The sequence below is a fragment of the Perissodus microlepis genome, chromosome 19 (assembly GCF_051167445.1).
Source record: "Perissodus microlepis isolate ML-2025 ecotype Zambia chromosome 19, ASM5116744v1, whole genome shotgun sequence".
NCBI lineage: Eukaryota > Metazoa > Chordata > Actinopteri > Cichliformes > Cichlidae > Perissodus > Perissodus microlepis.
The window spans coordinates 29,279,385-29,293,103 of NC_140479.1; the positions used below are offsets into that span (position 1 = coordinate 29,279,385).

Below are 13,719 nucleotides of genomic sequence, written 5' to 3' on the forward strand. Positions count from 1 at the left end.
GAGAGAGCAGATTTCTCCTGTTTTGGCTTCCCTTCATTGGCTTCCTGTTAAATCCAGAATTCAAAATCCTGCTCCTCACATACAAGGTCTTAAATAATCAGGCCCCATCTTATCTTAATGACCTTGTAGTACCATATCACCCTATTAGAGCACTTCGCTCTCGCTCTGCAGGCCTACTTGTTGTTCCTAGAGTATTTAAAAGTAGAATGGGAGGCAGAGCCTTCAGTTTTCAGGCCCCTCTTCTGTGGAACCAGCTTCCAGTTTGGATTCGGGAGACAGACACTATCTCTACTTTTAAGATTAGGCTTAAAACTTTCCTTTTTGCTAAAGCATATAGTTAGGGCTGGACCAGGTGACCCTGAATCCTCCCTTAGTTATGCTGCAATAGACGTAGGCTGCCGGGGGATTCCCATGATGCATTGAGTTTTTCCTTTCCAGTCACCTTTCTCACTCACTATGTATTAATAGACCTCTCTGCATTGAATCATATCTGTTATTAACCTCTGTCTCTCTTCCACAGCATGTCTTTATCCTGTCTTCCTTCTCTCACCCCAACCAATCACAGCAGATGGCCCCGCCCCTCCCTGAGCCTGGTTCTGCCGGAGGTTTCTTCCTGTTAAAAGGGAGTTTTTCCTTCCCACTGTCGCCAAAGTGCTTGCTCATAGGGGGTCATATGATTGTTGGGTTTTTCTCTGTATCTATGAAGCGCCTTGAGGCGACTTTTGTTGTGATTTGGCGCTATATAAATAAAATTGAATTGAATTGAATTCACTGTTCAGTTTACTTTTTTTGCATCCTGTGATTATCATGATGATTTTTATACTTACAGCGTGTTGTATATTTGTACAAAACAATGAGCGGTAAGCAATTAAAACTCACTTCAGGCTAAAGAAGAATTTAAGCAAATATAGTTTAAAAAAAACTGGAAAAAGCAATGTGCGGAAAAATCAACAACGGAGTCTGCTGTGGTCCCTGAGCGGTACATGCTATTGGCCTCGAAGCATAAATGCTCCTTGAAACATATCACCTCCTGCGGTATCTTTCTTCTCACCCTCCCTGTAGCCTCCGTATAAGCAAATCCTAAGAGGAGCAAACTGCCCACTCTCTTTAAGGGGAAAAAGTAGAACAGTGAAAAACAGAATGGGGTTGTGTTTCTATTTTTATTTATATATTTATTCATTGGGCATGATCCTTCCCACGAGTATCAGTCTTCTTTTTTTTTTGCATACTGCACAGACACATTTTTTGGATTAAAGTGTCCCTGAGATGCTGTAAAATGCCGCAAAATAAGCTTGAAGAGGCAAAACAACTCCCCGAAGAGAACCCCAAAAATTTGTTTGTCATCCAGAATGTGGGCTTCGACGCTCGGGGATGGAGGGAGGGAGGGAGGGGGCAAGCTATCAGCTATCAGTATGTACTGTAGAGTGCGAATATTCTCCAGAACTTGTGGAGTGTAACTTTTGTCTGGTCTAATTCGGTGATTTTGGGTGTGTGACAAATTTCCTTCAGATTAAAAAAAAACTAGGCTGTGTCTTAAAAATAATAATAGTACATGTCTGAAGCGCCAATCAGACCCACTGTCCTCAAAACCCAGATCAAAATAGATTTTCTTTGTTCTGTTTTTGTTTTTGTTTTTTTTGTTTTTTTTATTAAAAAAAAAGAAAGAAAAAGGGACCAACATGAGCACATTAGACAGCAGGTAGCCTCAAACAGCTCACGCTGGCTGCAAGATGGTCTCTTCATTTTACCATTAGGAGACAGACACCGTGAGTCAGCCTGGCTCTGTTTTCACCGCTGCTCCTTCTGCCTCCGTGGGGGCCCTTAAAAAGATTTTCTCAGCTGCCTCACTGATTCTCGTTTAAGTTGATTGTGGTAGTTACTCTTTTTTTTTTTTTTTCTTGGAGGTGTGTGTGTGTGTGTGTATGTGCGTGTGGGGGGATAACCTACTTTCAGAAAAGTGTGGTTATGGTCTACCCACCGATGCAGGCTATGCACCATTTTACGCGGGGTTGTTGTTTCCATTTTATGGCAGTAACGAAATAGCCTATCGATTTAAGTTGTCCTATTTCAACTTTGGTCAAGATTGGATTTTTTAAACGAGCTGGGTTGGGCATCTCCGGCAGCCCGCCTGGGAGCTGAGGATCACAGCGGGGACTGACTCTCGGGTCGGAGTGCGCAAAGCAGCGCGCCAGTGATTCAGCCGCAGTTTCCAGACGGCGCGCAGGTGGAGGCGACGAGGAGAGGAAGCAGCAGCTCAGGACGTGCTGATGAACCGCACGGGGATGTTCAATACGCACACGATTTGTTCCACGTAAAGACCGAACTGCTTCTTTTTTTTCTTCTTCTCCCTCCGCGGTGTGATTTTGGTAGCGGTGTCTTGGTCTGGCTCAGCTGTAACCCATTTCCCCTCCAAGATAAAAGTTTGCCTGCTAAAAAAAAGAAAAAAAAGGAAAATGATGTTCTGGTCCGCTAATGTTTTTTCACGCAGTGTTGTGGATTCCGGCGTCAGCGTAAGTGGACAGTCATCACTTGAGAAATAGCTGCGATTTTTTTTCCGCTCTTAATTTCAGTGCCAGTTTCAACAAAAACAGCGGGCTTTTATTCTCCGCACATCATCTCTCGCCCAGGATTGCATCCGTTTGAATTAATGTCGCACTCCACAATGGACTTCCTCGGACTGTACTTTTTACAGCTGGCTCTCATCGGTAAGTTGATCAACACTTGAACAATTGATTGTGGTCGAAACCAATGCGCCGTCCTGTGACTGCCCACTGCAGCTCGCATTCGGCTTGATTTTATTTTATTCTATTATTCTGTTGTTACTAGCTTTTGTTAAGTCTTTCTTAGTGCGAATGATCTTTAAAGGTCCATATTCGCTTGCTTGTGTCAAAGTTGCATCATGAGATCATTCTTTTGTTTTTTTAACCCCTTTGCAGAATAAGCCGGTTTGTTAATGAGATACACGGATGCACGACAGGGTCACAAAAAGAGGAGAGATTGTGATTTTCTTTTAAAGACCACACAGAAAGCCCGCAAGTAACATCCTATGTGTGACTGGGGAGTGATGAAACAGCGGGACTCTGACAGGCTGCTCACATTTTCTCCATTCGAGAGATGCTCGCTTGTGTTTTTTCGCAGTCTTATTTTGTTCTTTTTTCTTTTTCCCACCCTGCGGGCAGAAATCACCTTTGTGCATCCCATGTATTTAAACCGTTTCCCAGCACCGGCAGATGGATGTGATGATAGATTACCAAAGAAAAGATAAAGATGCCACCAAGCTGCCGCTGCTGCTGTTATCCAGCTTCGCTGCGAAAATGCCAATGCAGACAAGTGTATGCCAAACTGTTGGCGTGCGCGCCCGCATGTGCCACTTCTCACGGCTCGGTGAGCGTGCGTGTTGGAGGAAAGGGCATGGTGGTGGGGGGTTCCGCGCTTGTGCACCTGCCTTTGTGTTGTCAGTGCGTGAATAGGGAGGAAAAAACAACGTGGTGGTGGTTTGCTTGCGTGCATGCGTGCGTGGTGGCAGGAGAGGAGTGTGTGTGAGCGCGCACACGCTTGAAACAAGCCAGTCAAACAGGGTGTGCGTGATCACATCAAACGCTGAAATCATGAGCAATGACCACCAGCACTGCAGACGCACACTCGCACACACGCACGCACACATGGACACTCAGCTTTTTTCCATTCCTCCACACTTACTTGGGCCAGGTGGTGCAAGTCAGTTTCAGTGCCAGCTTTGTTTTGTGTTTGCCAAACGCAAGAGTAGACACCCTGAGTTTTTTTTTATTGCATTCTATTGTGAAAAAAATATTATATGGAGGGAAAAAAAACTTCCTGCAGAACGAATGCTGGCTGGAAACAGGATGTACAGACGGAGGGATTTGTGTTTGTTAGATTTATAGCCTCAGTGTTGACAGCTCTCCATCCCGCAGTTCATTTCCTTTTTGCTGCAGATGTGATTTCAGCCACACTCCTGGTGCACTGACAGCAGCCTTATACACTGGGAGTGAACTGGAAACTCGGGTCCTAGACAAGAGCTTCCACCACCATGAATCCTTAACAAACACTTTCAGCGGTGCTAATACCCCCCGCCCCCCTTGCTGTCTTCCTTCACTTTTCCCATCATATGTAAAACCTGTGTCACCACACTGCTGTCAGTCAAGATATGAGCAGGGTGGGTAACTGGAAGCAATATGTGCTCGGTGGAATAGTCACTCCTCGTCTTTTCTCTGCAGATATTCTCACCTTGTCAAAAAGATGTGTCAAAACGGCAGAGTCACTTAGCCGGGGCCTCGTGATCCCGTCCATCAGCCACACAGGGAGAGACGGAGGGGAGATGAAAGGCAGGAAAAGCAGTTTATGCTTAGAAAAGGGGAAGGAAGGTGGCTGGTTTGAATCCTGAGGCGTAGACTGGCTTAACTGAACTTAAGAAAACCAGCAGACTTTATGAGGATTTTTTCTTTTTTTCAGTTTAAGAGGACACATCGGCTATGTGGGATTGCATGCAGCTTTTTTCCTGGGGCTCCCTTGCATATAAAAGCATGCTTCTCTACAACTTGCTGGGCCAAACCTGAGCTTTAAAAGCTGCCTGTGGTGTCCAGGGCTGTACTAATATCTTTCCAATCTAATGAATGTTTCTCTCTTACGAAGCGTGCTGTGTGAAGTGGATGTATGCAAGATTAGTGTGCTGTGTTTTTGCATTTTGTTAACTTTGCAGGGCTAAACTCGCGGCATAAAAAACGACGGGGGGAGAAACAAGCATCTATTTACTTCGGCTTTAAATTAGCATATTTACCGCTCAGTCTTGTGATGCTTCACTGATTATCTGCCCGCACAGCTCTGAACATTTTGCAATCATTACTGCAATTAGTTGACCAGGTTTATCTGCATATTATTCTTCTCTAAGTGGTGTGGAGCAAATGAACATGCCCTGCCTTGCCATTTCTGACATGGGAGAGGGTTTGTAGTGCTTAGCATACTGTGTGGTCTAATCTTTTATACATGGTAGTGCTTAGCTGGCAAATAATAATGATGGTAAACTCGAGTGGCTATGTTTTTGCCTAACATGTGTTTGTAGCGACTGATTCTCGCAGCGGTGGAGGAAACTATAGATAAGATGTGTCAAGGTGAAGGGGCTGGCTGGGAGGACAGTGTCACATCCTGTAAACAGAACCAGCAGATTAAGAGGAAGGGCATCCATCCACTGGCACTTTGTTTTATCAGCCTGCTTTGTCTAATGGCTGATTAAGTTGAATCTTTTTTAGTACAGTAGCTGTCATAGTGTTAGTCAGCTCCACAAAAAGAATAAGATAAGAATTTGCATACATAAAAAACTATTTCTGAAAGTAATGCAAAGCCACAAGATATTATTGATTTGCTAAATGTTGGTAATTTGTGGGAATTAATAATTTTCCTCATCACAACAGGAATATCTGCTATTAAAAAATATTGAAAGTTGCCTGAAACTCATCAATAAGAATGATGAGCAGCATGAGAACGTTTGACCTTCTACAACAAAAGCATGTTGTAAATAGCTCAGTGGGTGTAGGTTAGTCGGTGGTTGTGCTAGTAGATTACCCGTTAAAGCAGAAAGACACTGGAACTGTATAGCTAATATATGCTTTTTAATATTTATTAATTACAAGTAATGTTATTTTTGCAGTCTTGACATTGCATGTGACAGATTTTCATAGTCTAACACAGGCCTAGTCAACACTCCATATAAAGTGCAGAAACATAAATGAAACATCAACTTAAGCTTTGTATGCCGTGACAGTTTTATTTAGTTTTAACAGCAAGGACTTGGCCATTGTCCAATGTGGATATCACTTTGGTTTGTCCCTTTCTCCCTCCCTCTACCTGCCGAAACAGCACCCTCTCTGGGGACCTGCTGATTGCAGTGCTAATGTAACAGTGTTTGTCAAACAGTGTCCTTATAATTCATCAATCTAATTAAAAAGCAAATCAGTGTCCCAATAATAATCGTCAAGCGTTGATGGTAAACAACAGAGCAAAGTATAGATCTCACTGCCTTGTCCCTGATTAAGTTTACTCATTTATCTCATTCCAGCACATTAGTAACTGGTGGTCCTGGTTTTTGATAGATGAGATCAGGCAGTAGACTCTGTGTGGACTTTGACATTGTGAGGAGGAGGAAGAGGGCCTGGAGAGGTGGAGGTATGCTCTGGAGAGAAGAGGGAAGAAAGTGAGGAGAAGCGAGACAGAATATATGTGTGTTAATGGGAGGGAGACAGGTGGAAAGGTGAAGATGCAAGAAGGAGATATAGTGAAGGTGAAGCCATCCAAAGCAATGGATGGTGCTCAAGAGAGGTGAAGAAGAGAGTGCAGGCAGGGTGGATGAGTGTAGACAAGTGTCAGGGTGATTTGTCTCACAAGGATAGCAGCAAGAGTAAAAGAGAAGCTTGACAAGGCGGTAGTGAGACCTGCTGACATGTATGGTTTGGAGACACTAATGCTGACAAAAAAAAGGAGCTTTTCATTAGGAATGACCAGAATGAAGAAGATTAGAAATGAGTACATCAGCGAGACAGCTTAGGTTGAGGAGTTTGGAGACAAAGGTGGAGAAACAAGTCTGAGATGGTTTGGTCATGTAAAGAGGAGGGACGGTGCATATAATGGACAAAGAATTTTGAGCTGCCAGGCAGGAGGAAAAGATGTAGTGAAGGAGAATAAGCAGCGGGTGATATAGAGGCAGATGATCCACTGTGGTGACCCCCAAAACGGATCATCTGAAAGAAGAAAAAAATGGTCATGATTTTTTGATCTTGTGGCCACACACTACTAATTTCGTGGCGGCAATCTTGTGATCACTCAGTAACATTTGATTTCCAGACATAGGTGGCCTGGGGACTCTCACAAAATGTTCAAATGTTTGATTCTGAAATTGTAGCATGGAATTAGATCTGTCATAATCACACAGTCTCACAATAAACACAGCAACCGATAATATTTAACTGTGTTTACGCCATCAGCCGTTCTGTACTGTAGCTAATCACGGTTGTTGATCGTGTCAGCCTTTCAAATCACTGATTGGAACAAAACACACATTTTGATTTTATATTTTGAGTGTTCTAGATCAAAGTTTCCCAAAAGTAATTACAGCGTTGAGGCTACTGAAAGTAAACCTGCTGATTTCCATTTCTTGCTTGGTAATTATTTACTGATTAACTTTCCAGTCCACTTGAACAGATTTTTTTAAAGTAGTGCTTCCTTACCTCAGATTAGTATTCACAGCCATTATAATGTGATCATGGGGACGTAAGGAGGAGCACTGCAAGATACAATAAGTTTTTATGCTGTCTTGCCTTTTTTATAATTGATTTATTTTTTGCTAATCGCAATCAGTCTAAAAGATGTTGCCTTAAAAAGACTTTGAAGTTACAGGCACGTATAAGAACTCTCAGTTATGAAAAGTTACCCTTTTAGATTAAATAATAGAGCTGGAAATGAGCACAACAGGTCCAGCGTCTCTACATGTGAGAGTGTGTTTTGTGTAAAGAAACAGGTTCCTCTGCTTTTTCTGATCTGTGTGATTACTGAATGTAAGGAGGAGGTGGAGACTTTAAGTATCAAAGCTGTCAAAGGTAGTAATTCACCTTGAACCTCTTATGTATGTTGGCCTTTTATTAGGAGATCTGAATAGAAGTAAACAACTTACCCACCTTCTTTGAGAATTGTCATTATAGTATTTCCACTGTCAGTTATATCATTATATCGAGGGCTACACCGGTCTCTGGACATCACACCCTACATTCAGTGACTGCCTTTGTTTCAGTATTAAATAAATTCTATAAAAGGAAAGCTGAAAAGAAGCCATGCTGTAGGAGGACAGAATTCTAGCCCAGATTATTAACACCCTACAGCTGCTGTTCAAGCCTTTGCCTGATTGGTCTCCCAGAAGCAATGAAAGGGAGCAACATGTGTGCTCAAAAAAGTAAATCAGTCACATACTTAGTACTGTGCCCGTGCCGACTGAAGTTGCACACAAAATTGGAAAAACTGTTATTGTTGTGTTTGTGCCTCTCTGATGAATGCATGCCCGTTATTCTTTCTACTTTTAGTGGTGGTTTGGTCTCCACAGTACCTTCCCTCATCCCAGGCAAGCAGGGATACATGGGTGCATTAACATTTATTAGACCAAATGCTTGTCAAACATGCTAGTTGCTAAACGTGAGCCCTGCAGCCAAACGGTCTTTTATGGCACAGCGTTGGTGGCTGTTTGCGTTGCTCTCCACCTTTCCAGACAAATTATGGGAATTGAACGTACTAGGAGGCAAACATGCTCCAATAACCATTTTGTGGCCCACTGATACTGTTTTTTCTTTTCTTTTTCTTTTGCAGTCTGATTTTTTTTTTCTAAAAACTGTGCCTGACAGCACATATAAACAAAAAATCAACTTACCTTCAATGCAACAATTTTATTTTCTTGGTTTCCTTGAAATTCCTCCCAAACTGCAGTAAGTTACTGGATCTTCACTCACTTAAACAACTGAAAATAAAGTGCTCCTTCACTTGAAAGAGGTATAAAGAACTAAATGAAAATGAGTTACTGTACAGCCATCTTTACCTGACATGTCTGACCTTAACAAACAAAAGCAAGTGCAACAGATTTTTCTTTAACTGTTCTGACCTGTGATCTATGGGTGGCTGTAGCTCAGGTGGCAGAGCAGGTCAGCCACTAATCAGAAGGTCGGTGGTTCGATCCCAGCCTGCCTCCTGGCTGCATGCCAAATATCCTTGGGCAAGATACTAACCCCGTGTTTGCCTACTGGTGGTGGTCAGAGGGCCCGGTGGCACCTGTGTCCGGCAGCCTCGCCTCTGTCAGTGCGCCCCAGGGCAGCTGTGGCTACAATGTAGTGAATGGGTGAATGACTGAATGTAGTGTAAAGCGCTTTGGGGTCCTATGGACTAGAAAAGCGCTATACAAATGCAGGCCATTTACCATCCTTACTGCTCATACTGACACTGCTGGCTTGCGGCTGGTTCTTAGCTCCAGATGGTGCTAGCTTTGGTACTCTTTGTTAGTTTCTTTAAATCTTCCACATTCGGCTAGGTGAGGGTGATTTTTTGCATACATGAAATGGACCATCTCAACATATGGGAAGCTGACTGGATGGTCCGGGCTGAGGATACTGAACATCATCCAATTCTGGTCCCTGGCTCGTCGATCGTTGCAGCTCTAATTGGAGGCTCTAGGGCTGTGCTTGCCCGCTGTCCATCGATGCTTAGATTGAATGCTGTGTGGCTGAAAATTTAGCATGAATAGGAAAGTAAGAAGTGTGAAAAACAACAAAAATCAATTCAACAATCAATATCAAATTTCAGATCTGCTAAAAAGATGTTTTATGTATATGGTCTTTTACATGATGGGGCTAAGCTAAGACCAGCACAGACTGTTGGTTATTCCACATGTAGATGGGGCAAAGCTCTGTGCAGCACCTCTGCACAGCAGCCAGTTTCTTAAACAGTTAACGAAAAGTTTTGTTTAAATGAAAAAACAACAAAAAAGTAAAGAGATGAAATACATTTGAAAAGTTTGTGGGAAAAAGCTGCAGTGCGTCAACACCGTTACTAAAAACCCACGTTGCCGTTTAATTCACAGTTATGTAATGTTGTTAATTATCACACCTGTAATGAAGAGTAAATGTAAAGAGTTTAGCTGTGGGAAACATAATCACAGCTTTTAGAAAGTTTCACAGGACAAATATTCAAGTGTAGAGGGAGAGTGGAAGAGATTCCACAGAAGATAAGCTGAACATTTCACTCCATGCAAATAGCTTCCTAATTATCAACCCACGCTCAGTCTCACACGCAGACACACTGAACGTCCTCCAGTGTATACAAACCAAACTCCTACTGTTGCTGTCAGCAGTTTTTCAAACTAATCACTTTGCTTTGGGTGGGAATGAATAATTTGCTCCCTTCATGTTTAGTAACCTTGCATTGTAACTGCTAATATCGCAGTCATTTCCCCGCGTGCATTTATTCGGACAAATCTGAAGCCCGCCCCTGAAACATGCATAATTCATACTCACCCTCCTCTCTCTCCAGGTCTCTGTAGCTGGCGCGGCATTGCATAGTTTCCCGATTTCCCTTACTTGTAGATACTTCGCTGTGCCTTCAAGTTCCACTGACAGAGAGAAGCGAGAGAATATTGTCGGAGAAATTACAGGAGCAAACACAGCAGAGAGAGGAGGATGTGAATGTGAATAAGCCATGTGACAGCCAGAGCAGGGATTTATTTTTCTGTGAGGATGGAGCTGTTGTTGGGCATCTAACATAGAGGAGATACGTAGTCTCTGTAGAGAGTCTCACCCTAACTGACTTTCTCTTTGGATTCCCGGCACATCGGCTCAGTTCTAAGCCTCAAATTTACTCAGCTGGCCCTTCAAAATCTATTTATACACTTGCGATTGTTTTTCATGCAGAGCACCTGTTGCTCCGCATCCCTAAAGTGGAGATTTAGAGATGGCTTTCCCAAATCTGCACGCTCAATCTTCCCATTTGCAGATACGATTTTTGATGCTCACTCTGTCTTGTGTGATTTATTGGTTTCATTTGTCTAGTTGCTGTGATAATGCTTTGGAGTCACATGGGGGGGGGGGGGGGGGGGGGTGCTTTAGGGACTCTCATTATGACTCAGTGATAGTGACACACTTGGATACTTGTAGGTGTGTTTCATCGATGGTTGACGTTTATCGCCAGCTGTCTTGATGATTTTCTCACTGCTCTCTGCTATCTCTGACAGAAAAAGTATGATTTTAAGAGTATGTGGATGCAGTTACAGGCAATGGAGGTACTGGAGATAAACATTCCCTGAAATAGAATGAATCAAACTCTTGGTAGAGACCAAAATGACTTCTAGTATTAAAACCCTGTCATTTCCATTTGCTTTTGTCGAGGGATGATTATACCACATAGAAAATTACCCTGCCCTTGTGAGCTAAAAGGATATGGCATTTACTTCCACTGTATTCTGTAAGTTTGTAATGAAAAGGCTGCAGGATGGTCCAAGCAGATTGTAAGAAAGCCTAAAAGGCTGCAATTAATCAGAAGGAAAAGGTTTTTTTTTTCCTTAGTTTGAGGGGGTGGCGTTGAGTTGGCAAGGCAGAGAGAATGAGAGGTGGTAATGAAACAAGCTAGCAAGACTCCAAGGCCCTTCATCAAACGCTCACACTACTTAAAGCCTGTAAATGTGTCTGTCAGTGCTTATTTAAGTATAAGGAACTTTAAGTGTCTTATTGCAGCTGGTGCAAACCATTATTCGATCCCATACTATAGAGGCTCTTATCACTCCACAATTTTATTGAGAGAGGTGACAGCCGTTTCAAACATTCTCACATATTCTCATTTCACACAGACAGGGCCAGCAAGAATATATCTGATTATCATGAGGCCTCAGCTTCCATTCCCATGATCCCACACATTAATCATACATGCTGTGCCAGTGTCTGTCTGAAAGACTGAGCATACATATTTATTTTTGTCACTTTTCCAGTGTGAACACAGCACAGACTATAAACACTATAGAGAATATGGTTGTCGCATGGAAAAGGAGCAGGCTACCTTTCTTCTACCTGACAAAAATGGAAATTGGACAATTTAGCATGTTTTTTTGTTTGTTTGTTTTTTTGGTCAGTGGGAAAACTGCTTTCAAGGTGGTGCACTGATCCAACCTGATCCAAAAGTTATCTGCCAACACTGAGTACTGATCCAATAGACTTTCATCCCAACTATGAGGAAGAAACTGGGACTCAAACACCAAACTAAAAAAAAGATTTTAAAAAACTAAAAGTGTTTTAAGTTTTAGAGCTGATATCTCCAAACTGCTGTCGTTTCGCTGTGACACATCTTCCTCCATGCTACTGAACCGAACTGAACTAAATGAATCGTCCCTAGATCGAGCTGTTGTGCAACCAATATCCAGTCCAGCGTCTTAAGCCAGGATCTGACTAATAGAGATGTTAAGAGATGGGAATCACCACAATATGATAATATCGCAATGCTTCACTCACGATATGATATTATTGTGATTCTAAACATTTTGTGATATGATGAACATTGCCATAACACATATTGTGATTTATTGCCTTTTTAAAATGTTTTTCAAACTTTTTTTAGTATCTGTTTAAGATAAACTTATCTCATTTCAGTTATATTTTTATTTATTTAACTGCAAAATTAGATTGTCAAGCATCCGCTGTCACCAAAAATGTTTTCTATAAAACAGTCTGCTATCAGTCTGCAGCTGAATGAGGTCAAGTTGACAATTACACGTAATCTGTTTCTGATCATACAGCAATTAACTGTGAAAACTGTAACTTTGTTAGTGAAAATCACATATCTATTGTTGCCTACATAGACTGAAATTCGCATTTAACAGAAATTTATTTATTTATTACATTTTTTGTCAGTACCCTTTTCTGCCCTATAGCAATATAAGCAGAAAACAACAAGCTGTGCTTAAAGACTAATGGAAACATTTTGCCCCTGTTTGCATTTTTTAATTTAGTGGCGAGTATCTGCAAATTGTAGGCTGTTTACCTTACAATATAAAGCACCTTGAGGTAACTATTGTTGTGATTTGGTGCCACATATAAATACAGTTGAACTGAATCAGTACCTTTGTCAGTCTCTCTTAGACTGACAAAGGTATTGATGGTATGTCAAATGTCACTTCACATCAGACTGCAACTGTTTACAGAAATGTTGGCACCTATTATGCGACCTGTGCAATTGCCTTGAGATCAGAAGTGACACCTTCAACCTCTGGAGATGCAGTTGGTCGCAAAATGTATTAAAAAATACTTCTTTTTTTTTTTGTATATGTAAGAAGGTTGCTGGCCTATTTTTACTAATGTGACTGAGCCATCAGTGTGCTCTGAATTAGTAGAAAGGTTTGTCAAGCTAAGTGTGTCCAGTGTTATTTAGTTGAGCCAATTTGGTGAAAGTTTGTTCAGGTAACATTGTCTCAGGATGGTGCAGTATGAGATGAGGCGTTTTGTTCATAATATTCCAGAATATTTGAATTTAGCTAACAAATATCAGTATTTGCTAATGTTTGTCCCTGTCTTGAAATAATACAAAAAATATGATAAACTGTGCTGTAATTCTGTTTTTTCACTCCTACCAAATATATTAGAAACTTGAAGCCATTTTCTTTTTTCTCATATAGCAGAAATTGTTCACGTCTGACAGCCTGTGTAATGTGAAAGAAGGTGCACATGTACGTTTCATGTGGTTTCAATAACTTTAATACCATAGATTGTCACAGTTGTATGGTATATAGCCATTCGTTTTCTTAACATATACCAGAAACTGCTTGAACCCAAATGTCTTAAATCTTTTTATTCTGTCTGTCGACCGTGTGTCCGCTGAACCACTCAGCCAGCTTTCCCGTAGAGGACATGAGTGCATAATAAGAGTGAACCTCTTTATTATAGACATCAGCTTTACAGCATCACCTGTCAATTAGTGTAGCAATTCAATGACATGTTATTTTAAAAAAAATGAACAGCATAAAATGTCTGTCAAGTGCAGTTAGACCAAAAGTCAGTAGATTTCTCTGTGGTGCTGAAACATAACGCTTGTTAGAACCTGACAGAAAGTTTGTAAGTGGTTAAAAGTTTGGGGAAATGATCAAAAGGCTGAATCCTCTGCTGCCAGGTTTCTGGTTGGTTGGTATGTTTGTTTGGTGTC

General features: G+C 41.7%; 1 protein-coding gene across 1 annotated transcript in view; it reads left to right on the forward strand.

Annotated features, from left to right (window-relative positions):
• Positions 1 to 1,736: 1,736 nt before the first annotated feature.
• The window catches only part of gfra4a (GDNF family receptor alpha 4a), a 151,863-nt gene continuing 139,880 nt past the window's right edge, over positions 1,737 to 13,719 (forward strand). Inside the window, exon 1 of the mRNA XM_084914373.1 lies at positions 1,737 to 2,705. Within this exon, the coding sequence (XP_084770499.1) occupies positions 2,648 to 2,705 (58 nt within the window). The 5' untranslated portion in view covers positions 1,737 to 2,647. The remainder of the gene's footprint in view (positions 2,706 to 13,719) is intronic.